Raw genomic sequence first — 27,463 nt, forward strand, 5'->3', positions numbered from 1 at the left:
CAGTTTTCACTGTAAATGCCTGTTTTGTTACTGAATTCCAGAACAGCATATATTATAAGTTAACCTCTTTGAAGAGAGGAACACCGTAGTTAAATTGAAGTATAAATAATATAAATATGGGTATTGTATAGATGTATTGTATAGTTTATTTATATATATATATAAAAACTATATTGTAGTTTAGGCATAATTATATAAAAACTATATATAATGTGTATAATACATTAAAATAGATTATTATTCACATTATCAGCATAAAGTAGACATAGTTAAATATTTTTCATTACATAATAGTATTTGTTGTCCACAGAAGTTAAGAGGCTGAGAACTAGTTAACTGAAGAAAATTGTGAAACTGGGAATTTTGTCTTTCATATTGAAGAAACTAAGAGTGAATAAGCATAAGATGTGAAAGAATATTAATATAGTACATGAATAATCATAATATTCATGTATGCAGAGACAGAAGATTCTGCAGTAACACAGAATGGATTTCTGCAATATTTTAAACATGATTATGAGTTACATGTAATTGTAATATTTACGCTAACTGTATTTTAGATATCTGATATCCATGTTACTGGAGAGTCTGAGGACATGTCTGCTAAAGAGAGGCTGCTTCTGTGGTCGCAGCAGACAACCGAGGGTTATGCTGGAATACGTTGTGAAAATTTCACTACTTGCTGGCGTGATGGAAGGTTATTTAATGCCATCATTCATAAATACAGGTAAGCACTTTTGTTCTGTTGGAAAATGTTCATTGCAGCATTTTAGTGTACATAGAGGACTATGTGTTTTATGCCTGTAACAGCATGAAACTGTGGAGATGTCACTTGCTTTTCCTGGACAATTCCCAGTTCTTTGCAGACAAAAGATGCCTGTTTAGCCCTTGTGTGTCCCTCCTTCTTCATAGACTTCTCCATAGTCCCTTTTTGTCATACTGACGTTTTAAGTATAGGCAGGGCAGATAACAAAAGTCCAAAATGGCACTACTGATGAAAGCCATCAGTTGCTGCGTGACCTGAGGTATGCCTAAGATCCCCATATTCTTCCCTGTATGGCTTTATGATGGACCTGGCCTAGAGCTGCTTCTGTGTTTCTTGCTTGGAGTCTGGATCTCCTCTGAGGTGTGGCTTCTGTAAAATGACAGGGTATTCTCATGGGAAATGAGATCAGCTGGCTTGAATGTTCTCAGTCTGAGAAGAGAATTGCGCTACTGATTACTGTTGTGACCACGTTCTTACAAAGTTAAACAGGCATTGATAGAATCACTGATCACTCTGTCTAGAAGCTAAAGGGTAATTATTTTGAAGTACAGCTTAAGATATATGTGGGAGAGGATTTCTAAATCTAGATTGTAAGTAAGAACAGGCCTCTTGACAAACCTGACTCTGACATCAAAGCTCATCAGAGGAATGAGATTTAAGATCAATGCTGTGCTCTGTGTTCCCTCGTAGTTGGTGACACCGCTCTGGTTTTGTGCGTTTTTTGGTTCCTGCTTCCTCCTGAAGGAAGCTTGTATCTTAAGGACTACATGGGAGAGTATACTGAACACTGGACTAATTGATGTGTACTAACTTGTCCTTCACTGTACAAAGCTTACAGCTTTCTAATTTTTATTACAGGACATACAGTTTGTGCTGTATGCCCTGGTGCATATCATTTTGAGGATAGATGACTTCCTTGATGTTATACTAAAGGAGTGTGTCAAGTAAAGCCAAATTTGGTATGTTTTCATGCATATTATTCTGTTCTTGGATTTCCTCTTGTGGGACTCCTTGGCTCACCACAGTAAAAAGCTTGGGCAGAGCCAACATTCATGTGGTGTGGGGAACTAGGACACTAAACTAAAATGGGAGATGAGTCAAAGCAGAGGCAGCTTTTTCCTCACACACTGTGTAGAGAGGCTATAAGTGCTCTGAGTCCCTGAGAAGTTAGCTGTGGCAGTGCATAACTTCATGGTGAGATGAAGCTGCATCTGAATCAATGAGGTCTTTTTCTGACTGTGCTTCTGTTCTGGGTAGCCAGTCAGGGAGGAGGTGCATGCCAACAAGAAAGTCTTCTTTTAGTAACGTTGGCAAGACAAAGGGAAATAGCTGGCAGAAGACTAGACTGTTTTACTTCAGAGCATAGCAGCCAAAAGGATGAACATAGCACAGGCAAGTATTTGAAAAAATAAACAATTTGAAAGATTCAGAGAGATGGAATGGAAAAAAGGAAAGAGCTTAACAAGATGGATTAATGGAAAATATTTCCCAGAGCTTCTTCAGAGCCTTACACCACTTCCATCAAGCAGTGTAGCTTTTACAGCTCAGCAACTAGAACTTGGGGTACAGATCAGTTAAGAAATGATGAAAACCTTGAATTCTATCTTCTGGTTGTGCTGTGTTAATGTCTTGAGACATGACTGAGTACCTGCAGTTGCTGTGCAGGAGCAGTGTTTCTGGCAGTGTGTCATGGGTTTTATTTACAGCGATTTGGTAGGGAAGCACAGGCACCTTTGACCCAAGTGCACTGCACAAAACAGATGATTCAGTGGCATAAGTGCAGAGTCCCCGTTTTGTGTGCTTCTGTGCCAGTTTCCATTTAGCTTATCCTCTTCCTGTAAATGTAACTTCTCCACTTAAGGATCCCATGTCCTTCCCAGGAATGTTTATCATCCTTATCTGATGTTATCTTGCTGTGAGAAGTTACAGATTCTTGGACCGTGGCTTACTGATGAAATCGATGAGATTCTTATACTGATTTCAGTGAGCTTCTATGTTTCTTTCCTTTGCCATTTTGTACCATTAAAACAGAGATGATAATTTCCAGCTATTGCTCACGAGATAGGAATCATCTTCCAAAACAGTAATCTGCTATTTTTCATTAGAATGTTTTACTCCAGAGAACTCTTTTAAAGCTTGGTTTATGTTATGAGCAGTAAGTAGGTTAAACACTAACAAAATGTGTGTGTTTCTGGCAGCTATTCTCTATAGGCTGTGTTTGACTGCTTTTGTGACTGCCAGTTGGTGGGTCACAGGTGGTGTCAGGAGCATCCTACAGCTGGTGTGCTGCACCAGGGGGAGTGACCAAAGATGCCTTCTCAGGCAGTGGGGATGGGACTGCGCTGCGGCCACTGCAGGCCGCCCCTATGGGTGGCTCAATCTGTCTGCCGTGGTGCAACGTGGCATCCCCTTCTGTGCCAGGTGTGCTGTGCTCACTGGAGATAACCTCTCCCTACAGAAGCACCACAAGCTCTGGGCCGGAAGAGTATTTGCTCTTTGTCAGTGGGACCAGGGTTCTTCAGCAGCAATGCAATTGCCAGCCTTGGAAGGGATTTAAGTGGGCCCAGACCTAATTTTAAAGGGGAGGACATTTAGTACTACAACAGTAATAACTAGAGGTCTCAGAAATACCCAGGCATGTTACTGGTGTCTAGAATTGCAGTTATACTGAGCAATGGTAAGGTGGGTGTTGAGTCGAAACTACACACTCCTATCAGTACAGTGGCAGAGGCTCGCCGTGGAGGATCCGTAAGGGCAGGACTTGGCAGGCAGGCCTGTCCCACTGCCCCAGCCGGGAGCTAGATGGCTGGGAGCACTGGAGCAGCCTCAGCCATAGGAATTGGGTGCTTCTCTGGGGGTGGGCTGAGGCTGGGCTTTGGATGTGGCCCCATGGCTGGGCTGCAGTAGCTGGGCTGCACCACTGCAAGGGCTGTAGCTCAGCTGGGGCCCAAAGATGAGCACCTACAGCTCCCATAGGACAGGAGCCACACTGTCTCAGAGCTGAGCCAGAGCACAGACAGGTAAACCCTGTGCTCACAGCCCTGCCACCATGGCTAACAGGCCTTTTCTAGATGCACCATCAAGAGCACAAGCTATATGGGTCTGGCATGATCCCTGCAGTCAGTCATTGATGAGACTGGGAGATGTCTCTGTCCAGTTCTAGGTGACAGGGGACTGGAGTGGCAACTTATTAATTACCTCGTTTTGGGGCAGAAGTGATTTTTGTTTTAGATCTCAAGTAAGCATCAGCTTTAAGACTACAGGAAATTGCTGGAGCTGTGGAGCACTGAGTGAGGAGCTGGGCTGTGAGTCATTCCCCCAGTGGGCAGGGAGCCTCTCCCTTCAGCAGGATGGACAGCCCACCCACTCTTAAGAGCAGGTGAGGATTGTCTCATCTGGGCTGCTGGTAGCTGTCTCCGTTTGTTTTTTTCTGTCCTGGCAGAGGATCCCAGCACCTTTTGGTGCAAGCCAGCTAAGTTTTATGATGCAGAAATTCAGGAAGACAGCCTGGATTTGCCATAGCTTCCTGCAAGGTGTGTGGGAGAAGCAGGAGAAGGCTGACATTTGCCTGGCATGACTAACAGTAGTACCTGTTGCAGCATCTTGCTGGAGATTGGCAGATGGGTATGTGGCAGCTGGGTGAGCTGGGCTCCTGCTGGCTCCGTGCCCTGCCTGCACTCAGCGCTGAGCCTGGGGACATGGACAATGTGCATGGGACAGAGAACATACTCTCAAGTCAGTCACCTGCACTCCCGAGCAAATGCAGGATATTTGTTTTCTTTCCTCTCAAGCGACAAGGGTCAGAGCTTTATGTAAGAGCGTTCAGATACTTTCTGTGTTGCCTCTGTAGAGAGTATGAATGAGTTTCAAGTGTTTTTGCAGTGTTCTTTAAACAAAGAAAGTAAATTTATGAATGACAGAAATGAGAGGGAAAAGTTACTCTGAGCTGTTCATATACAATTTGATTATTTTTCTCCAAATTTAGGAGAAGGTAATTTCTTTTCATGTGAGAAGGTTGCTTATGTTTTCAGCAGCTTCCAGTGGTCTGTGTTTATAATGTAAGATTACTCAGCTTAACTCTTGAAGAGTATATAAAGCTTCCATTTAAAACATCCTGTACATAATTAAATCTCTGGGAGATGAATGGGGATCTGCACTAGCCTCAAGAGCTGCTTCAGGGAGCTCCATTGCAGGCCCTGGATTTTCATAGAATCACAGAGTCGTAGAATGATAGGGATTGGAAATGGCCTCTAAAGATCATCTAGTCCAACTCCCCTGCTCAAGCAGGTCCATCAAGATCAGGTCACTTAGGAATGCATCCAAGCGGGTTTTGAAAACCTCCAGAGAAGGAGACTGACACTGTCCCTGGGCAGCCTGTGCCAGGGCTCCCTCACCTGAAGAGTAAAGAAGTTTTTCCTTAAGTTTAAGTGGAACTTTTTGTGTTCCAGCTTTTGGCCATTATACCTTGTCCTGTCATTGGGCACTACAGAAAAAAGTGTTTCCCCATCCCCTTGGCATATACCTTTCAAATACTTGTAAGTATTAATGAAGTCCCCCTTCCAGTCTCCTGCGGGCTGAACAGCCCCAGTTCCACAGCCTTTCCTCAAAAGGAAGATGCTCCAGTCCCCTGATCATCTTTCTGGCCTTGTGCTAGACTCTCTCCAGAAGTTCCCTGTCCCTCTTGAGCTGAGGAGCCCAGAACTGGACACAGGACTCCAGATGAGGCCTCACCACAGCAGAGGAGAAGGGGAGCAGAACCTCCCTTGACCTGATGGCCACACTCTTCTTGATGCATCCCAGGATGCCGTTGGCCTTCTTGGCCATGAGGGCACATCGCTGGCTCGTGGTTAGTTTATTATTGACGAGGAGTCGCAGGTCTGTCTCTGCAGAGCTGCTTTCCAACAGGTCAGTCCCCAGCCTGTCCTGGTGCATGAGGTTGTTTCTCTTGAGATATTCCTCCTGATTTTGGTTTTCTTACTTTTACTCTGTGTGAATATTTGTTTTTACGTAGAAAACCAAATAAAATGATCAAACAAAAAAGTCTGGTTTAATACTGAACTTTACCAGGTTTGTTAATTGTATGGTTTTGTTTAAATATATCAGCTTTCAAACTCCTTTTTGAACTTCCACACCTTTCTTTGAATGTGTGATCAGGCCGTTTGTGAAAGCTGCTGATATGTCTAGGAGATTCGAGAATATTCTGTGTGTGTCTCATCTTTTATGTGTTTGGCCTTTTATAGCTTAATTTTTCATTGAAGACGTCTGTTATTTGCTTCAGTGTGTTGTGTTGAAAGAAATCTGACTTCAGGCGGTTTAAAAAGTACGTGATGTTTCTTTCATACCATCATATCATACATAGCAAAAACCTGTAAGCCAGACTTCAAAGTTGGAGACTGACTTGAGTCAACATATAATGCCCAGATTTTCCTGGAGACACTGCTGTCTGCACACAGGGGTCTTCACACATTCCTTGTCACTAGACTGTGTTTTAAGTAAATGCTCTTGATTTGTATTTTCCTTTTCTTATATATGTGCCTTTTGTCCTGAAAGAAGAAATAGTACTTTTCTAAGAACTGTATCTCAATGTTAAAATACATAGAAATAGTTACTGTCTATAAATAATGAAGGCTACTCTTCTTTCATTAGGAGTTGAATGCCAGATTGGAGCTAGTAATCTGAAGATCTGCATTACAGTGTGCAGATACATTTATTTTAAAGCAAAACAAATTCAAGTAAAAAGTTATACCAAAGTAAAAAGCTGCTTTGTTTGACCTCAGACTACCCAGAGCTCTTGGTACGTAAGGTTTACAGGCAATTTCAGTTAAAAAGCATCTGAAAATGGAATTTAAGAAATGGTAAAAATAAGAGATGAAAGATTTATGGTTAAGTGGCACCTATAGACACTTTGTTAAGGACAGTGGCTACTGATACTGAGGAAACAGACATGATTACAAACCAGCTCAACTTTCTCTCCAAAGGGAAAAAAGTGAAGTATGGAGGACAGGAAAGGAAGATTAATGTTAGACATGCACACTTTCTGTAACCATGTGTGCTTTCCTTTCTGCCTCTTATTTCTGTATTCTTATAGTTTTTAAAATCAAGAGGTACTTTCGCTTTTAGCATTTACTAAAGGAATTCTGGCAAGAGCAGTATGTTCTTGTGTAACTAGATAATAGCATTTAATGAGTAGCCCCAGTGGGGCCCATACACTGAAAAACAGCATCTGTTCAGGAAGCACTGCAAGCTCAGTTCCCAGATAGAGCCATGTTTTTTAATTTCTAGTCTTGTTAGGTCTATTCTAGTACATGAAGCAGGTCCAGCCTCTGCTCTTTGGCTCTGTGGGTAAGCGGTGAGGGAGGGCTTGTGGCTGAACTCTCCTCTCCACCTACAGCCTCTGGAGAGCAGTCCTGGGTCACTGCTGTCCTTTGAACTCCCAGGTGTAGCCTGGGAGGAGCTGCAATGGGCTTCTATCACCCTATGGGAAGGACTAGCACTTATGGAGCCTTCATCTGGCCTTATCTTCACTTTCATCATAGACATGTCCAGTGTTATGTCTGGACTTTTAGGTGAATTTCGTCAGCTATACAAAATGGGGAAGACACTGAGTTGGGGAAAAAAGTGAATCGACTGTGTTTATGTCAGGCAATGCTCTGACAAGCAAGCAGGACTGTAGTATACACATAAGGGTTTGAGACAAGAAAACAAATGATGTTATTTCATGTAATGCTATACTAAGGCTTGCCAAGGCCACATATAGACAGTTGTGTACAGATCTTTGGCACCACCTAATGAGAATGATAAATATTAGAAATGCTGTGGAGAGAGAAAGTGGTGATAAGAGTTCAAAGGGGTGCATTTTGAGCACGAGTTTGAAGAGAAATGTTTTTTTTACTGTATTGTTGAGGAAATGTGGGAATCTGATCCAAAGGAGCTTTTGTTACTGATAAACTGTGCCAGACCTCAATGATGCCTCTAGTTTGAAGTTGCATGCAGCTTACAGAGAGAACAGGAGAAAATGGCTACTATTTCCAAACAGAAGAGGGTAACAGTGAATGCAGCATGAAATGAGCATAGGTACACTTATGTGTAAGCACATGAGTGCTTCATGTGAAAGGAAGAGGAATAGGAATAGGTGCTGTGACAGAGAACCAGTTCCCAAAGGAAGCAGCAGTATGACAAATCCATAAATGCTAGATAAAGTGCGAGACGCAGATTTTTGAGGGTCACAGTGCTTTTCTTCTCAAATATTACTGTAACAACTCTGTATGCTTTCAGAAGTACCAAGTGGATGTTTTTCAGTGTGGGGCAGGGGGCAAGCTAGATTCTTGCATGGTATAACTGTTCTGGTTTAGAACAAGCTGTTTCAACCTTGCCCAGGAGGATTTGCTGTGTATGTATAGATAGTTGAACACCAAGCTCATGACTGGCAGTGTATGTGGCATCTGTCTGATGTTAAAACATGTTGTAGCTGATCAGGTACTGACATGAATACATTCCTTAAGGGAAGGGATAGTGATGCCTCAATTTGCAATAACATGTTGAACACCCTTAGGGAATGAATGAGAAAGAAACAAAATATTACACAGTGTCAAGCCTTAAAATGCTAGGAGATATGTTTTAAATAAAGAGATTAGTTGGGTCTGCTAGTTTTGGCTTGCCATTTTGTGATTCTCAAGTTATTGTTACCCAGCCTTAACAAAAAGAAAATGTTTGGTTGCATTGCCCCCCCCCGCCCTTCTCACCCTCCTCATTATTCAGAAGCCTGGTGGTTAGTATTTTCAACAACTTTTGTTATGTAGAAGAAATAAACTTGGCATTTAGAATTGGCAATTTGGGAAAAGATAAACAGCATTTAGGATGATTAAAAATATTGACAAGCAGACTTTTTTAAAATGTTTTTTTTGCTTGAGTATACATATGTACCTATAACTAATGAGTTTAGAAATAGTAACTTCAGCTGCAGTTTAATTGAATGCACTCATACAAGTTCTTTGATGGCTCTTTGTGAAGGCTTTGTTAAAATAGTACTGGAAGCGGGCCTGCAATTTTAACATCCTCTGTTGTGGTGGTGGTTAGCCTCACTGAGTATTAGATAAAAGCCTTCCAGGTAGTTGGGTTGATTAATTTCAGATCTGGATCCTACTGCTAAGTAGCAGCTGAATGAACAGTAACAGTTTTCTTTTTGCAATAACTAAGAAAGAAAAATATTGAGATGAAATAAAAACTTTTCTCTTGCTGAGGCCAAATGAGAGTAAAGCAAAAACAAAGCTTTAATGTGAAAGGTCAGGTTTTTATTCAGGTTTCATGTATTTCTTACTGTTTGATTGGTAAAGACCAGGACACTGAAGGGTACCAGAGACCTTTATCCAGAATGGTATGGGGTCTGAGCAGTGGTGGTGTATGTGCCCATGGTCAATTGAACAGGGAGAGTTCTTCGTCTTCAGACAATGGCTTTTTCAAATATGTGGCACATGGAAAAGTGGTTGTCTCCAAGTGAGGATGGCACAAGGAGCCTTTGAGAAATTTTTTTAACTCATTGAGGTACCTCACCCTTCTTCCTTGATGTTAAATGTGTTAATCCCACTGGGAAGTATTGTGGCAGGCAGTCACTGCTGGGATCTGGAAAGACTTTTCTCAGGGAGCAGAACAGAAATACAATTTGATGGAGTTTCTTTATTGTCTATTTGGTATTCAGACACATCGAGGAGAGCTACATTATTTGTGGTTATTTCTACAGGTTGTACAGCGTGGCTCAAGTTTAACAGCTACGAGCCATGTTGCTGTTTAAATTTGATCATAGGCAAAAAATTGGCCAAGTTACTATATCACTACTGTTTTTGTAATGACAGAAACAGCTGTTATTACAAAGAGAATGTAAAATATAGTTTCAAAGCCGATGAAAGGACTGACTGAGATCCTTTCTAGTTTCATTCCTGTATATACTGAGCTGGAAATCTGCATTGCAAACTTAGTGCCAAATTGTGATTAGGGTTTTCTGGCATGCTAAAGCTGAGCGTTTTACTAATAGGTCTCTGATGTTACAATGCCGCAATTGTGTCTTTATCTAAATCAACTGGCATGGCAAGTTGCTGTAAAGTGTTGCTGTGCTAACAAAGGTGGGACAGGAGGTTTTAGTAGATTTATTAAGTCAGTGCTTGTCAAATCAAGGACGTGCACAATAGAAGGAATTACTTGAATTAACTGTGTATATCGTTAGGGGCTAAATTATTAGGTTGGGGCACCTGAGGCCTTTTCCTCTGTATTTTAAATGCAGCTGAAACATTCTGGGGTTTTTTTAATCTGTTGGAATTCTTAATATAACACGTCTGAAGAAGAGAAAAGAAACATAACTGTAAATAGTGTGCCCTCGTTAAGAGTATTTTCAACTTGCCATCACTTGCAGTAGTTTTTTTCAGAATTATTCATTGCATCTGAAAATGTATGTGAAAAGTTACAAAAAAAGATAACAGGAGAGCTGATGAATTCATATGACATGTTTTTTTCAGCTTTTGAGAGAATAAAAAGACAGGATTGTTCATCTTCAGAGAGGCCTTGAGTTAAATCTATAGATGCACATAAAATAATAAATAGTACAGGCATTCCTGCCATACTAATACAAGAGAAGACAGAACCAAAAAGAGTGTACAAGTCATAATGATCATGTGAAATAAATTAACACAATATGTCATTGAAGCTGTGGACCTGTGGAGCTTGAGAAAAGAATTTGCCTCGTGCTTGAGCAAACAGTATGCAGAGCATAGTTAGTAGCATGCTTTTTGGTTTATCACAGTGATTAGGATAAAACTTTTCTAAAATGACAGTTTTCTGTTAGAAAATTGTTTGCATTTTCCCTGAAATCTGAAGTGTTACCTAACGTCAGTGAGGACACAGCTCAGCTTTACCCAGTGGCTTCAAGAAAGTCCTAAGTAGATCTGCAGTAATCATTGTTAGCATGTCTGTGAGAAACAGTTAAGCAATTCTACGTTTTAAATGTACAGCATTGTTTTATTTATCTGTGAATGTGAGTCTCTAAACATTGCATGTTCAGTGAGGCAGAACATTTCGTGACATCTTACTTGGTATGGTCAGTTGATTTGACTCACTCTAAAGTAATACTTAGGTTCTGGATGGCTTACTACATAAGTTGTACAGCATATATTGGCAAGATTTCTGCTGCCTATAATGAAACACATTTAGAGACTGACATATACCTAAATTTAGGTGTCTGAAGCTAGAGCTGCCTCTCACTCGTTAGTACTTTCCTCTTCCTCATAAATGTGTAATAGAGACCTTGTGATCTCGGGGAAGCATAAAAGCTGGAGGCTCTCAAATCTTTCTCTGTTCTTCCTTGCCTCATCTGTGTGAATCTCTTAAAAAGAGCCAAAACTATTCTACATAAAAGTTATAGTTTACAGTTACATATCCAGTGAATGCTTGAGGCTGATTACTGACAGTCAAACTGGGCAGCACATTTTTCTGTGCAAACCTCCTTTTCAGGGTGATTTCACTTAATAGTGTTGTAAATGTAGATTGAAAGTCCTTCCTGTCTTTGACTGACTGTTTCTTCTCAAGCAGCCTTTTCTTCTTCATTTAGATACTCTGTAACACATCCATGATATATCTATCATGTTTAATTTTCTAGCTTTTCAACTCAAATGCTTGTTGAATCATGTGCAAAACTATCCATCTAGCAGATATGTGAGCCCAAGGACCAGTGACAAGGAGCTTCAGGCAAAAAAGGTCAACTGATTCAGACATCTAGGTGTTTGGTTCAAAACTTACTTTTTCCAGATGCAGATGTTGGTATTGAAATTATTGCTCCCATTTCTGTATTGAGGTCTGAGACTGAAGGATTCTTTCCTAACAGAGCAAGAAAGTAGATGAAGCTAGAAAACCTTCTCATAGAATCATAGAATGGTACATATGATTGCTGTCCACAGATCCTTCTGAGACACATTTTGTAAGGAATCCAAGGCTTTTACCCTGCTTTCAGCCTAGGGTAAAGTGGAAAATAGTGTTGACTCAGAAGTAAAAAACATTTGTCATCGATAGAAATGCCTGCATGGAGAGCATGTGTTAGTTGCAGTCCAGGAGTCATTTCCATGGTGCTGATGCCCCAGTCTTTCCAAAGCAGGCTCTTTGGCAAACTCTTTTGAACAAGGCTTAGATTTTAACCTGATGTAGAGGCAGGTTCTTTAGTAAGTCACCAAACATTGATTCTGCATATAAGCTACTGTAAATATTTTTTAGCACGTTTGAAACTGTTAAGGACTAGGTTAAACGGTAGATATTACTACGTAGGAGGTTAAATAATAAATAGATTTTGCATCATTATCTCTTTCATGAAGTTCTGGAAAATTAACAGGAGGTATTTGTTAGAAGAGATAAGGTAAAATTTGTTTTACATGGACATTTTGTATGTTCTGATTCTTTTCTTTGCAAACTCCCTGCTATTAACCAAAGCCTCTAGAGTAGGTAATATTTCTTGTGCCCCCGTCTGTTTGAGGAGTCTATTATTGTCTTGTTATAAAATTTATAAGATTTATTTTAGGACTGTGTGTTCTGACATGGTCTTTGATTTGTTTCATCCCCCCGTCTCTGAAAAATGCATGAAACTTTCTGACATCTGTCCTTTTTGATTGTCTGTGAACAATGAAGTAAATAGTTTGTTTAATTTTTACAGGCATATTCTAATTACAGCAGTGGAAAAGCTACTGTACTGTAGTGACATTTACACTTCACTCTGCATCTTCAGTCATATTTTCTCTTAGAGTTCTGCTTGAAACACACTATATTAATGTTTCTGATCAATATAAGCCCATAAAGAAACAACCTTGTAATATCAGTATTACTCAGGCAGTGTTCAGAGTTTTAACTGGAACAGTTGTGCAGATTAAGCAGTTTAGATGATTGATGTAAATAACTTCAAGCTTCTCAGCCTCCTGAACTTCAGTGAACAGTGTTCCTATGTGGAATATTATGCCACTATTTATATGTTTTAATAAAGTTAAAGATTGTGTAACTTGGACAACTGTCATCCAGGAACAGAAGGACGTGATATCTTCGCTATTGATTGGAAAAATTAGGTTTGGTTAAATATGTTTTTCCACTTTAAAATATCAAATTCCCTTCAAATCTAACCTTTTGTTTTAACAGGCTAGTTTGGATCTTGAACTGTTTTACTAGGTATTAGGTTCTTGCTATGGGAAAATCTACCTGTGCTTATATTTATTATGCACAACTCTTGGATTTCAAGGAGTCTTTGCACAGTAGAAAGCTTGCATTTGATCCATGTAGCTTGCATGATAAACCCTTTCATTTCTTTGTACTGTCCTGTAGGCGTTCTTCACTTGTTTCTCTTTGTAGTGCTAGGTATTTGTTTTCTTGAATTGATCATAATTTTGTCAACTTCCTAATTGAAGTGATATTAATCACATTTTTTCCCCTCTCACTTCTGATACAAATTGTGTCTTAATTTCTAACACCTACACTGAGATCTTTCAAATGGCAGGCACCAATCTCTTTACAAATGAGGTGATTAATGACTCGTGATGTAGAAGCCAAACCATTTTACTTAGGTGTGGCTGCAGCAGAAACATCTCCTTCTCCTTTGCATGGAATGTTCCAACTGGTGTCTGGGATGTTTATGTGTGTGTTTTGATAGCAAGGCCACAGCTCACTGGAAAATCTGCTGTAAAATGACTCATGGTATTATGACTGAAGGTAGAGTCATCGTCTTTTACTTAAAGTACATTTAATTTAGTTGGTTCTTGACTATGTATAAAACCACTTAATAGTACCATGTAAATAAATATAAAATGTATTTATAATACATGAAAAATAGCTTCTACAAAACTTGTGTATTTTCTCTTTAGCCTTAAAAATTAAAATGTTTCCCATGGTGTTTGATGCTTTTAAATCTTGTGTTTACTTCAATTGAGACAATTAAATAAATACATATTAGAAGAGTATTTGTCACAATTGCAACTTAGACAGTAGTATTTCAGAATTCAAAAGAGAAATGAAATACTAAGGACACCAGCAAATATTTGTGAAACTTTGTACAACCCCACAATGCTCACGCAGCACAATCTATGCTCAGTAGTACAGTATTCCCATGATTCTTCAGAGAAGAACAGCCATCAGTGATCACAGCACTGAAATCCACAGTCATATGCTCAAATGCAAATTCCCTCATACTCAGTTAGCAGACAGGTATCTCTGCAAGCTTACAGTACATAATCCTCTGCTATTTGGAAAGAGGGTAGATGCCCCAAGCCCCTGGCAGTGTGCACTTGCAGTGGCCAGTACCAGCTGCTTTTGCGTTCAAATTGTAATACCTGTATCCTGCCTTTTGTAAACTATCAGTTGGCTTGTTCTCAGTCACCTGTTAAGCCTTTTGTCTGCTTCAAAACACTGAAGACAAGCACTATGAAGACATAGACAAATGCTGTCTTCTGTAGTATTTTGTGGAAGAGCAAGACTAGATAAATATAGACCAGTTAATCTAGGATGGTATGCTGTGTGGTAAGTGTATAATTAACTGAAAACAGCAGTATTGATTGCAATTTTTTAATGGGAACTGGAATAGCCCTATGCTGGTGGGAGTTGCAGGGATGGGAAAATGTGTTTAGAAGGGGAGAAGGAATCTCATGGTGTGGTCTCCTCTTCATCTGGGATGTGAAACCACAGCACAGATGTAAAATCTTATGTTATGCACAGCAGTTGCTTTTATTGAATTTTACCTATATCACAGTGAGAAAAATCTTACCTCCTCTTCATCTAAATGAAGGCTTTATTCTAAGGAGATTATCCTATGGGTGTCTCTGCAGCTTACAGCTCTTTTTCTGTGAATAGTGAAGGCTTTTACAACTTGTCCTTTCTTGTTCTGAGAGTTGGCAGTTGAACAGGTGGCATAAGTGATTCTTGGGCCATTTTTATCAAGTGTGAAACAAATGCAAAGAAGGCAGGTGGAAGAAAATAACCGAACCAACAGAGTAGGCTTACAGAAACCTGTTTCTCTCATCAAAACTGTGCCGAGAGAGCAATCTCTCTTACTCATATCATCTCCATTATTGTGGTTGAAATAGGAGACTGGAGTGCTCTGTTTCCTTTCCTAGTATTGTCTTTTATTTTTCATGGATTTTCTACGCTGCTAAGAGCAACAGATAATATTGATTTCACTGCATTGTTTTCGTCACTGTGAAATTCAAAAGCGAATGGCATAAGCTTGATCATGCTCCCACTAAACATATTGGAAGTGGAAAGTCCCGCTGGTTTAGGAGGATTATGTTTCTTTTTACACTGCTCAAGTTTTATTATTAGTTAAATATTCTTTCAGCAAACAGAGAGTGCAGTGTTACTGTCTGTCTTGTAGACCTGTCTTCTAAAGAGCACAAGGAAACCAATGACTCTAAGTGACTGAAAAGAAATACATATTTGTCTCCTTGTAGTTAATTCAAAGACAGGCTTACATTGACTTTCCCAAAACTAACAGTATTTTAATTTAGAGTGTTGTCAAATGAAATGTTATTAGTTTTGAACAATGTGATATTTAACAGTTTTATTTCTCTCAGAGGATACAGAGAGGGCAGATTTCCTGAATACCTTCTTTGCCTCTGTCTGTACTGCTGGAGACTGTTTTTAGGAGTTTCAGACTCCAGAGGAAGTCAGGTGAAAGGAGTTTTGTTTGGTTGATGAGGACTGGATTAGGGACCAGTTGAGCAACCTGGGAGAAATCTAATGAAATTCAAGGGCAAGTGTAGAGTCTTGCATCTGGGAAAAATAACCCCATGTACCAGTACAGGTTGAGGAATGAACTGTTAGTGAGTACTGTAGTTTCCCTACACAGTAGGGGAATGAACCGTTAGAGAGCAGTGTAGGGGAAAGGGACCTTGGGGTGTTGGTGGACAGCAGGCTAACCGTGAGCCAGCAATGTGCCCTCGTGGCCAAGAAGGCCAATGGCAACCTGGGGTGTATTAGAAGGGCTGTGGGCAGTAGAGTGAGGGGTTCTCCTCCTTCTTTACCCTGCCCTCATGAGACTGCATCTGGAATATTGTGTCCAGTTCTCAGCCCCTCAGTTCAAGAAGGACAGGGAGCTGCTGGAGAGAGTTCAGCGCAGAGCCACAAAGATGATGGAGTGGAGCATCTCCCTTATGATGAAAGACTGAGGGAGCTGGGGCTCTGATTCTGATTCTCTCTTGCAATTAATTAGACCTTCTGCTGGGTAAAACTAAGGAAATAGTTTCTCTAGAAACAACAAAAAAAATTAAGGGCTGAATTTTTCACTAAAGCTTATATTTTTCTTTTTGAGGTTTTGCTTTAGGTTTTTTTTCCAGTGTGGCTCTGATTTTCAGTAGCATAAGATTTCAGTGGTGAAGGTTTCAACCCCTTGTGACTCTAGTTGGCTTCAGTGGGATGACTAGAAACTTCAGCTTGTAGATAAGGAAGAACTAACAGTGTTGTAGTTGTCTGCTGCTTGTGTTTTGTCACTTAGCACTGACCTCAGCTTGTTCACATGATTTTAATGAAATCCTTTTTTAATGAAGCCTCTGTTACTGTATCCATCTATGCTCTTGGTTGATTTACTAATAATAGCAGTGATTTAAAATGGATAAGTAGTTTTAATCAAGTGTTACTGTTTTTGTTTGACAGGCCGGACCTGATAGACATGAATACCGTTGCTGTTCAAAGCAACCATGCAAATTTAGAACATGCTTTTTTTGTAGCAGAAAAACTTGGTGTTGCCAGACTTCTGGATCCTGAAGGTAAGATGGCTGCAAAGGTCTTTGTTGCAAAAATCCTAACAGTAAAATAAAATCGTACCTACCTGCAGATTGTAGCGTATTTGTGGGCATTCTTACAACTATGTGATAAAGCTCTGTTCTGTCTTGCTCTTTTAGATGTTGATGTTTCCTCACCTGATGAAAAGTCAGTAATAACTTATGTGTCATCACTTTATGATGCATTTCCCAAAGTACCAGAGGGTGGTGAAGGCATCAGTGCAAATGTAAGTAGGAGAAAAATACTTATGCAGTGTGTGAGCTTCATTAATGCAATTATTAATTTCAGCTGCAGAATGTTACCTGGATCTTCCATGGGCTGCAGTCAGACTTTTCTTTGACATGATTCATATGAGGAAAGGCTGTGGGAACTGGGGCTTTTTAGTCTGGAGAAGAGGAGAACGAGGGGAGATATTATTAACATTTATAAATATCTAAAGGATGGGTGTCAGGAGGTTGGGACATCCCTTTTTTCTATAGTAGCTAGTAACAGGACAAGGGGTAATGGGATGAAGCTGGAATACAAAAAGTTCCACTTAAACATAAGAAAAAAATATTTCACTGTTGAGGTGAGGGAGCCCTGGCACAGGCTGCCCAGAGGGGTTGTGGAGTCTCCTTCCTTGGAGGTCTTCAAGATCCACCTGGACATGTTCCTATGCGACCTGATCTAGACGAACCTGCTTCTGCAGGGGGATTGGACTAGATGATCTCTAAAGGTCCCTTCCAACCCCTACCATTCTATGATTCTGTGATTTTCTAGGTTAAGATTTTAGAGGCTTAGCAGCTGTTTCATTTTCTGAAATGAAAATGTGAAAATGAAATATGAAAATATTTGTGCAAAGAACTTAACTGAAACCAATATACCTGAAGCTGGAGAAAGGTAGAGTCAAAGTTTTTATTTTTCAGTCATGGACCTCTAAATTGCACCTCTCCGATTCTTACTTATTTTAAGTTTGTTAAACTAGAAACTTTTGTGGTTTTAGTGGAATTATTTCTGTCCACAACTGAAGAACGAAATAATATATTTGGAATTTTTAAATGAGCTGTAATGAGCAAGTAAATATTGTTTCAGAATTATAGAGTTTAGAAATCTCTTTTCCCTGTGTGTGAAGTTCTCAGACTTTAAACATAAAGCAAAAAATGAACTCTCAGGTGATTTTCTTCTGATCCGTAATCTGGTTTGTGTTTTGCTAGGATGTTGAAGTCAAATGGGTTGAATATCAGAATATGGTGAACTACCTCATGCAGTGGATCAGACACCATGTCACAATAATGTCTGACAGAACGTTTCCAAACAATCCTGTGGAATTGAAGGTGAGGTGTGGTGTCTTTAACTGCTTTTTGCAATAGCAATTTTATCTCGCTGACTCAAGACATACTTGAAAAAATCAAGTTCTTTTTCATATATACAAACAAACGAACCGTAGAACAATACTACTCTTAACCTTTTCTAAGTACAGTAAATAAATTACTAACATATGAATGATGAAAAGCAAATCTTTAGCTCATCACTCATCAGTCTTTTTGTAAAACTCAATTAGAACAATACAAGAACACAAGCTTATGAACATGATTAGGAGAGAGTTTAGAGAACAAGGTTATATTCACTGTAAGTAAAAGTTAATGATGGTTTTCCTCCTTCTGCAGGCACTTTATAACCAATATTTACAGTTTAAAGAAGCAGAAATTCCACCAAAAGAGACAGATAAATCAAAAATTAAACGTTTATATAAACTGCTAGAGGTAAGTTTTAACATGCACTGAAATGTGTAGAAGTTCCCCTTCTGTGGCTTACAGTAACAAATATGTATGAATTGTTAAGGTTTGGATAGAATTTGGACGCATAAAACTTCCTCAAGGCTACCATCCAAATGATATAGAAAAAGAATGGGGAAAGCTTATTATTGCCATGCTGGAAAGAGAGAAGACCCTTCGTCCTGAAGTGGAGAGGTATGCTGGTGAACGTTTGACAGGCTTGGTTAATATATTTTCTCTTATTTTAATCTATGTTGAAAATCATGTCTTCTTCCATAATAATATACATGTTATTTTTCTAGAACAAATAGTTCTACCTTTGTCCAAGGCCTGAAGTTCTTTACGTACTTCATAGAATCAGGTTGAGATGGAGCTGAGAAGATTGTGAAGGACATAGTAACTGTGCCTCAGATCATCATGCCTTTAAACACAAATATAACAACCTTCTATGTACAGTTAGAGCTAGGCTCATATCACTTTGCTGTCTCATTTGCACTTGATTTCATGTAAACAACGTCCTTATCCTTTATACGAAATATGTATTTCACTTGGTGCACAGCATTGTTGGCTAATGGCCTGTTCTGAGGTTGTTTAAAAGTTGGTTGTCCTCAAGAGCACACAAAGCACTTAGATGTGCAAAGCACATAGTAGGCACTGTTTTATACATCACTGACAACATACTGAATATGTTTAAAATCTTAATGAAGTCTTACAGCATTTCTGCTTTTTAATGGCAGTCCTTTTGAGTTCTGTGGCAGACACAGGTGCTAGCCATTCATCAATTCAAAAAACTCTTTTAGTTTACTGTAAGGTAAATTAATTCTTTGGGCTTCTATCTGCAGGTAGGGGTATAGACACCTGGTCTGGATCCATGCTACTTAACTTTAAGCATCCAAAGGAGACACCTAAGGTCTGAATCACTTTCTAGAGAATCCTGGCACTGACTTTCATGTCAGTGAAATAGGGTGATCTTTCTGGTTTAGGTACCTGAAATTAGGTGTGAGGAATCCAGACCATTGTGTAGGAAAGACAGATTTTAGTCAGAGAAGATCATGGAGACAGTCAGGATTCATTAAATAATATGGCATGCTTATGAAAGCAAGAACATGACTGAGATGGCAGATGTAATGGAAGGTATTCACTGCTGTGAATCAAGTTCCTGTAGAAGAATACAAAGTTGTCCCCACCATGCAGAGCAGAACACTGGAAAGCAGTGGAAGAAATACAGCCTACTACGTCTTGTAGGTTAATGATCTTCCAAAAGCTAAGTTAGTACCTGCCTTCATTAAAAGGAATTCTATTCATACTTGTACAAAGCTTGATTATCTTTGTTGAGCGTGTGTGTAAATTACATTAGTTTATTTCCTTTTTTATTCAAACAGACTGAGCACAGATAAAAAACCATAAAGTTCCTGTATTTCAGGACTGGAAAACATGAAATGACAGATTGTGTGGTGATGGTCAGTATGTATGGAGGTCACTATAAAATGAGAGAGAAAAGTTGATTAAGCGATTCTGGCTTAGTGATCAAGTGAAAGTTCTCAGCTGATCTGGACACAAGAACTGAGTTTTTTGTTTTGGTTACTAGTACATCTCACTAAGATGAAGTATTGGTACAGCTCCTGGGGTGGAATTTGGTTGTGGCAAAAATATGATCTCACCTAATATTGAAATTTGTCAAGTACTAAAACTTTGCCTGCAAGTCTGGTGAATACAACTGAAAGTATCCACACAGATAGGCAACATGTGGCCAGACTGGTGTATGGGATCAAAATTCATATGGTATGAGTGAGAAGAGTGCCCAGCTGAGATCTTGTTTGGCAAACTTGCAGTTTTGCCTCACTGTAGGGATGTGTCTATGACTACTGTTCTCTTCTCTGTAAACACAGCCCTCTTGTGGGTGTTGTTTTCAGGAGGTCCTAAAAGCAGGGGATGAAATACTGGAGAAATAATCTCTTAAATATTAACTTAAAACATAAACTTAAGGGCAGTTCCTAGATTTTTCATACTTGTTTTGTGGTCAAAACAGCTAGAAGCAATTAGTTTTGAGTGTGGAAGAAGCTGAAGGGAAATTTACAGGAGGACAGATTAGTGGGACGGGGCAGTTAGTAAACATGCATACTTGGACAGCAGAGTAATCATGGTGGGTTGGATGGTGTACAGATGTCTCAAATTATATTGTTACGAGCTGATTAACCATGATATTCCCTCAGCTTTATTGTGCAGTTCCATTTGAAGGAAAAGGGATCAGCCCAACCTGGAGGTGTTTTGTACCGTGGAGTGTGGGGTTCTCACCTCATTCCTTTTTGAAATTTTTCATTCAAGCATCTGAGAAACCCTGCAAAGACTTCTTTAAGCTCTTATTTGGCTTAGAGACATATAGTGACTCTCAAATAAAGTATTTGGCACATCTGTTTCCTAGATCCACCCTAATGCTTCTGCCTAGTCTGTACTTGCAAAACTTTAGTGGAGGGTGGGGAAGCCAAAAGCAAGGTAGCATACATAGCCCCAGGTAAAATCCTTTGAAGAACTGGTGGAATATTAATTGCTGGGTTTTGAATATGCATACTGAAGCCTATTTAAAGGAGGAGTGCTAGGTCAGTAGTGAAATTTCATCCCTAGAAGCTGTACATTTTGTAGGAGTTTTATCTTTTCATTTTTTCGGCAAATGTAAACAGCCAGAAGGACTGTGCTCTGGATATAAAAATGAATAGTAGTAGTTATAGCTATCATAGCAGTGATTCAGTATTTAGCAACAGTACTAGTGCTCGAACCAGTGTTGACTCTAATGAGAATTTCCTTTCTGTTAATTGTGGTCCCACACTGGTTAAATCTTGTATAAGCTTTGGTAATGGCACCTTAGAAGGACACAGGTAACTTGGCATGTGTATTTGTGTTTTGTGTTTATTTTGAGGGGTTTTTTTTAAGTCATGCAACATCTATAGCAAATAGAAACAACATTAATACTTATATTTCTGAAATGTTCTGGCATCACCCAGGTTGGAAATGCTGCAGCAGATTGCAAACAGAATTCAACGGGACAGCCGGAGCTGTGAGGACAAACTCATACTCGCCCGGAACGCTCTGCACTCTGTAAGTCAGTCCATGGTTTTACTTGTCTGTGGTCACAAACTTAGTGCAGTGAAACGGCTACTTTAAAAATAGAATTCCTTAGGATTTTTGAGTGCATACTGCTGCTAATTTTATTTTTATTGTGTTGTTAATTTAGCCTTTCTTCAAGAAAATACTAAAAATTGCCAAGAGTGAGTTCTCTGGAATGTTTTTTTCTTAGTTGTTAGATAAAATACTTCACAATTGTTTAAAGATCAGAAGTTTTTATGAAAAAAAAAAGTAATTCTTATAGCTCATTTCTCTTTGATTTAACTGCAGGAATTAATGGTTTTCTTGTATTTGTTCAGGATGCCAAGCGATTAGAGTCTGGGCTTCAGTTCCAACATGAAGCAGAGATAGCTGGGTATCTTCTTGAATCTGAGAACCTTCTTCGCCAGCAAGTGATTGATGCCCAAATTCTTATTGATGGAAAGTACTATCAGGCAGACCAGCTTGTGCAAAGGTACGTTACACTGTGTTTCTGTGAATAAACAAATGCCCCAAATATGGATACCCATTCCAGATAACGTTTTAAAATCCTTATGTCCATGGATGAACTCTTCATTCTTTTGCTGGGCACCCAAATAAAGATTATGAGGTATTCTGGTGGCTACATTGCCCATAAATGTTCTTGAGGACAAAAGGAGCTGTTTGTACTCATTTGTGAAAATGAAGTCATTTGCCAGAACATGACTTAAATCTTTAATGTTTACTGGATATCTAAATGTAAGTTTACTAGCTTGTTTTATTGCACCTAAAATGTCTTTAGAATTCACTAACTGATTTTAAAAAGAGAGACAAGATTTCTGGTGATAGCTGTAGGTATTCTCAATAGGTAATAAATGGGGTAACATTAGCTTATATATGGTAGTGTGTGCAGTCTTGTCAGAAAGATGCATTTAAACAGCATAATTCAGTTTTGTTATGAAATGACTCCAAAGTTTTTCAGCATTTCTCCTGGAACTTGCAAGTGTTTGATATACTGCAACATGTAGTATCTTGTAAGGTTTATGCTTTGCTGATTGTTCCCCGGAATTTTGTATGGTGCATGCTAGTGCCTATACCATGCCGATTTTCTAGTTATTACTTGATTTCTGCATCTGTTATCTGTATTTATAGAAGTATAAGCTGACATACTCTGTACTTTCTGATACAAATGCTTATTTGGAAATATTTAAACACAGCTAAATTGTAAGAGATTGTGTGAATTGATTTTACTGTTCAGTTCAGCATCATAAACCTTAATCATAAACACTAATTGAAATGGTTTTTATTTACTTTCTTTTATTTTTAATAGAGTTGCAAAACTTCGTGATGAACTGATGGCTGTACGGACTGAATGTTCCTCCGTGTACAGCAAAGGACATGCACTGACAACAGAGCAGACAAAGCTGATGATATCAGGAATAACAGAAAGCTTAAACTCAGGATTTACAACAAACTTAACCCCCGAACTAAGTGCTGCAATGACCCAGGGTTTAACACCTACTTTGACTTCTTCCAGCTTGACATCTGGCCTTTCATCAGGTCTTACTTCCAGACTGACACCTAGCATCACTCCTGCTTACACACCAGGCATCCCACCACGGTTAATCCAAAGCTATGTGACGGGCGTAGACAGTGGGGCTCTACAAACACTCAAACTGATGCAAATCAGAAAGCCTCTTATGAAATCAGCTTTTGTGGATCAGAATTTAACGGAAGAAGAGGTGAACATGAAATTTGTCCAGGACCTGTTGAACTGGGTAGAAGAAATGCAGGTAGCAATCTTTACAGAAACAGTGTGGTTCTAATAAGTACATTTGCTATGTGTAGATCATGGCTAATTTTTCCTTCTTAATTGTAAGGTGCAACTCGATCGAGCAGAATGGGGTTCAGATTTACCAAGTGTTGAAAGCCATTTAGAAAATCACAAAAATGTCCACAAAGCTATTGAGGAATTTGAATCCAGCCTTAAAGAAGCTAAAATCAGTGAGGTACAGCACCGTGTTCTTTGTTTTTATGACTACTTTCTTACTGAGTCACCCATAAACCCGTAAACACCCCGTCTGTGTTAGGGTTTCACAGTTTTGCATACTTTCATTTCTGATCTCTAGATAATACATCATGAAGTAAGGAAATCTAGTGGTTTAACATATCTAACCTTTGTTGTCTTTTGACCTCATATATCGAATACAGATCCAAATGACCGCTCCTCTTAAACTCAGTTATGCAGAAAAATTGCACAAACTGGAGAGTCAGTATTCAAAACTCTTGGTAAGTTTGTCATACCTCTTTGATGTTCAGCTTTTCAATATACCTCATTTTTGATGAAGAATGAGCTTTAAATTCTGAATTTTGTAAACCTTTTTCTTACTTTTTTTTTTTCATAATAAAGAACACATCAAGAAATCAGGAAAGGCATCTAGATACTCTTCACAATTTTGTATCTCGTGCTACTAGAGAGCTGATCTGGCTGAATGAAAAGGAAGAAGAAGAGGTTGCGTATGACTGGAGTGAAAGAAACCCCAATATAACAAGAAAAAAAGAATATCATGCAGTATGTATTGCTAGCATAATCCAGAGAGAATAATTCAATCATCTTTAAGAAATGAAGAGATTTCTAAAATGTTTCTTTTTATTTTTTGTCTGCCAAAAAAGGAATTAATGAGAGAACTTGATCAGAAAGAAGAAGTTATTAAATCAGTACAAGAAATAGCTGAGCAATTGCTTCTTGAAAATCATCCAGCCCGACTAACCATTGAGGTAAGTTATTAAAAACATCACACAAACAAGAAAATAGTTTTGTGATTTAATGTGCCCTAATTTTATGGGGAAAAGAAGGGAATTGCTAACTCACAGGAAATTAACAAGACGACACTGAGAAGCAGGGCCGTTTCTTTTTTGTCCTCTTCAACGTCTGTTTTATATGTCTTTCAATTTTAAAAAAAAAATAACTCCAGTTCTATAGAGTTATATTAACATCTTGGATTACTTACATGAAATCCCCCTAAGATTTAAAATTCCCAGAGCTGTATAGATGTTTCTGGTCATGCACACAGCTTCTTGAGTTATTGATGCAAATTGTGTTGGCAAACAAGGTACAGAACAGTCTTTATGTGGTTTCTCTCCTGTTGGATTGAAAGAAGTTTAACGAAAGCTTTTCTAGTTACTTAACTATATGCACAGGTTCCTATTATGGTTTAGGGTTGGTTTCATGACTTATTTGTTAGTGAAACATGAAACTAATTTGGATGTTAAAAATCTAGCCAGATGATGTGATTTACCGCAGGCTGGAATCAAACTCTGTATCATTGGTAAATGGTTAACAGAAAATTGATTGTAGCTGTTGTAGGATTGTAAGTTTTCAAAGAGAATTTAAAATGCTTTTCCCTGTAGATCTTCAAGAAAGGATTAAATACAGATAGTGGGTGGTAAAAATGAAAACAATAAAAAGCCATTTTATTATATAAGAATGAAAAAACAGAGAGGATGCATTTTTTGTGGTTCTTTAGCTACATGGGTCTATATCTGTGTAAATTTGAAACACAAAACTCCTCCCTTCCTTCCTTCTTGTGATATTTACTGAGAAAAATAAATGGCTTTTTATGTAATGTAGAGAATTCTATTACTTAAAATTATATACTGTTCTAATGGGTTCTTATCAGTGTAGTATAGTTAATGTATTAATATTTTAAAGATAAATGTTACAAAACAAGGCCATCATAGTCAAGATGACTAGGCAGATTATGATGTTTGCAATAATGCTGTACTGGGATATTTAAAGAGCTTTAAAAAAAGGAAATGTATGCCTTTTCTGCAGAAGAATCTGTGCATTAATGCATCAGTTTGAAATTCATTGAAGCCAATGAAAAAACTCTTTTTGATTCCCCGAGAATCTTACAGAACTGAAAAATTGAATCTTTTGACTGACTTCACAAAGTCAAGAGTACCCTCTGCTGGTGGACATTTGTGCAGGCAGCACCTTGCAGGCAGGATAGGAGGTGTCATTCTTTAAATTCCTGTGCAACACTTACATAAAATTACATGTTGCAGTGAGTCCCGATTAATATTTTTGTTGTATATTTCCTGTTACTTTAATACCTGATTTGTATCCAGTCGACAATCCAGTCATTTTGATTAAGTTAATAGAGGCATAGAGTCGTAGGTGAGCTTAGGCTGGAGGAACCTCAGGAGATGTAGTGCAGTCTGCTTAAAACAGGATCAGGGCTTTGTTTGGCTGAAGTCTGAACATGCCCAGGGATGGCATTTTCATGGCCCCTCTGGGCAAGTTTTATGTTTGACTGTGCTGTAATGACAATTGAAATTTTCCTGCTGCAGCTTACTTTTCTTGTGTGAGGACATCAGGTTTAGATATTTCTGTTTACTATATTTCTTTTGTGTTTCTTAAATTCTGTAAAGGTATGTGCATTTAAATTCTAATTTACCTTTGTAAAATATATCTCTTTTCCTTGAAGGCCTATAGAGCTGCAATGCAGACACAATGGAGCTGGATTCTTCAGCTCTGTCACTGTGTTGAACAACATTTGAGAGAAAATGCTGCATATTTTGAGGTGAGAAAGTAAATCAATAAAAATGTTTTGTCTGTAGTCAAAAAGTTCCACCAAATGTGCTACTTTTACTCTCCCAGTAGTTACAGAATTGATGTCATGTGCAATCACTAGGTGATTAGCTATGCTCCCCCAGTATTACCACACCTGTATTGTCTTCAGTACAGTTATATCAGTTCACAGCAGATGAAAATTTGACCTGACATTTTTTCTGAGTGCCACAGCTGCGAGCAGAGTGTCCAGTCCATCATGCACAGCTGTCATCAGTACAGCTTCTGTGGATGATACAGAGTGGAGAGTGGTTAGTGATGGCTAAGGGAGAACATATTGTAGGTGGTTATTCCAAGAATACCCAAAGTGTACAGTCTTAGTAATAGATGGAACAGAGAATGCCTTGACAGCAGACATGTCCAACGAAACACCTTTCTGATTATCACCCATTTACACTCAGCAAATGATGCAGTACTCGGTCACATGCATGAGGATTGAAGATTTAGGAGTTTCTCAGGGATTAAAAATTGAACAATTGAAAATTAAAAGTTAAAATGTTTCAATTATAAAGATTATAGAGTCTTCCAGGTTAAGTGGTTGAAGAGGAAGGGAGGTGATGTTGGGATGAGATGCACTCAGACTGAGAAGGGTAAGAGCTCAAAGTTAGGAAAAGGACACTGGAGAAGGCAAAGTTGAGTGACTGTAGCTCCTAGTGCTAGGGGGAAGAAATGGGAATTCTGGATTTAAGAAACAAGTTTTCAGGATCAGAAGGGAGATAGAAGGGAAACGTGACATTTCCCTTCCAAATTGTGTCTAGTCAGGACCCTGATTTGGGGATGCAGATGCCCATGCAGAACAGCGGAGTGTGGCAGCTCACTTCCCCTCCTGCGCAAAATATTTTCTCCAGTGTGATTGCTGAAATTTGCAGCTGGTTTACTACAGTTTTTGGGGCTTTGTCAGTTCTTTATATGTGAAAGTAATTGTAGTTTCAAGGGAAGAAGGAATCACTTCAGAATTTTTTTTTTCATTGCAGGAGCAATAAGTAACTATGGTTCAACAACTGTTGTATTAATTTTGTGTGTAGGTAGTACCAGGAGTAACTGGTGTTATGATATGTGCCTTCTTGAAGAGTACATTTAGACCTGAGATCGTGAGTAGCATTGTGTGGTGCAGTGGTCAGTTCAAGCTACTAGATAAGGAAATCTGTAAAAGGTAGCACTTGAAGCAAATGTCATAGTGTAGCTGTTTGTACACTTTTTAGATTGATTAAAAATAACCCTGTTATTTACCTCATCCTAGTTTTTCAGTGACGCCAAAGAAGCCATGGAATACTTAAAGAATTTGAAAGATACCATATACCGAAAATACAGTTGTGATAGATCGAGCAGCCTTCATAGGCTGGAAGACCTTGTCCAGGAGTCTATGGTAAGAATTCAAGGATCCTAGTAACATAAGTTACAATTAAACAAGAAATGTGTAGATTACAGTTGGATGTAAAAGATGTACAT

At 38.9% G+C, this 27,463-nt stretch overlaps 1 protein-coding gene across 20 annotated transcripts in view; it reads left to right on the forward strand.

Annotated features, from left to right (window-relative positions):
- Positions 1-27,463, forward strand: part of DST (dystonin) — a 308,980-nt gene that overhangs the window by 138,519 nt on the left and 142,998 nt on the right. For all 20 annotated transcript variants that reach the window (XM_061989556.1, XM_061989537.1, XM_061989540.1 and 17 more), the window contains 15 exons: positions 561-727; positions 16,421-16,533; positions 16,669-16,775; positions 17,743-17,862; positions 18,196-18,291; positions 18,371-18,498; positions 21,303-21,396; positions 21,723-21,877; positions 22,712-23,174; positions 23,262-23,390; positions 23,593-23,670; positions 23,792-23,953; positions 24,055-24,159; positions 25,872-25,967; positions 27,255-27,380. In XM_061989556.1, coding sequence (XP_061845540.1) covers positions 561-727; positions 16,421-16,533; positions 16,669-16,775; positions 17,743-17,862; positions 18,196-18,291; positions 18,371-18,498; positions 21,303-21,396; positions 21,723-21,877; positions 22,712-23,174; positions 23,262-23,390; positions 23,593-23,670; positions 23,792-23,953; positions 24,055-24,159; positions 25,872-25,967; positions 27,255-27,380 — 2,139 coding nt within the window. The remainder of the gene's footprint in view (positions 1-560; positions 728-16,420; positions 16,534-16,668; positions 16,776-17,742; positions 17,863-18,195; positions 18,292-18,370; positions 18,499-21,302; positions 21,397-21,722; positions 21,878-22,711; positions 23,175-23,261; positions 23,391-23,592; positions 23,671-23,791; positions 23,954-24,054; positions 24,160-25,871; positions 25,968-27,254; positions 27,381-27,463) is intronic.

The sequence above is a fragment of the Colius striatus genome, chromosome 2 (genome assembly GCF_028858725.1).
Source record: "Colius striatus isolate bColStr4 chromosome 2, bColStr4.1.hap1, whole genome shotgun sequence".
Classification (NCBI taxonomy): Eukaryota; Metazoa; Chordata; class Aves; order Coliiformes; family Coliidae; genus Colius; species Colius striatus.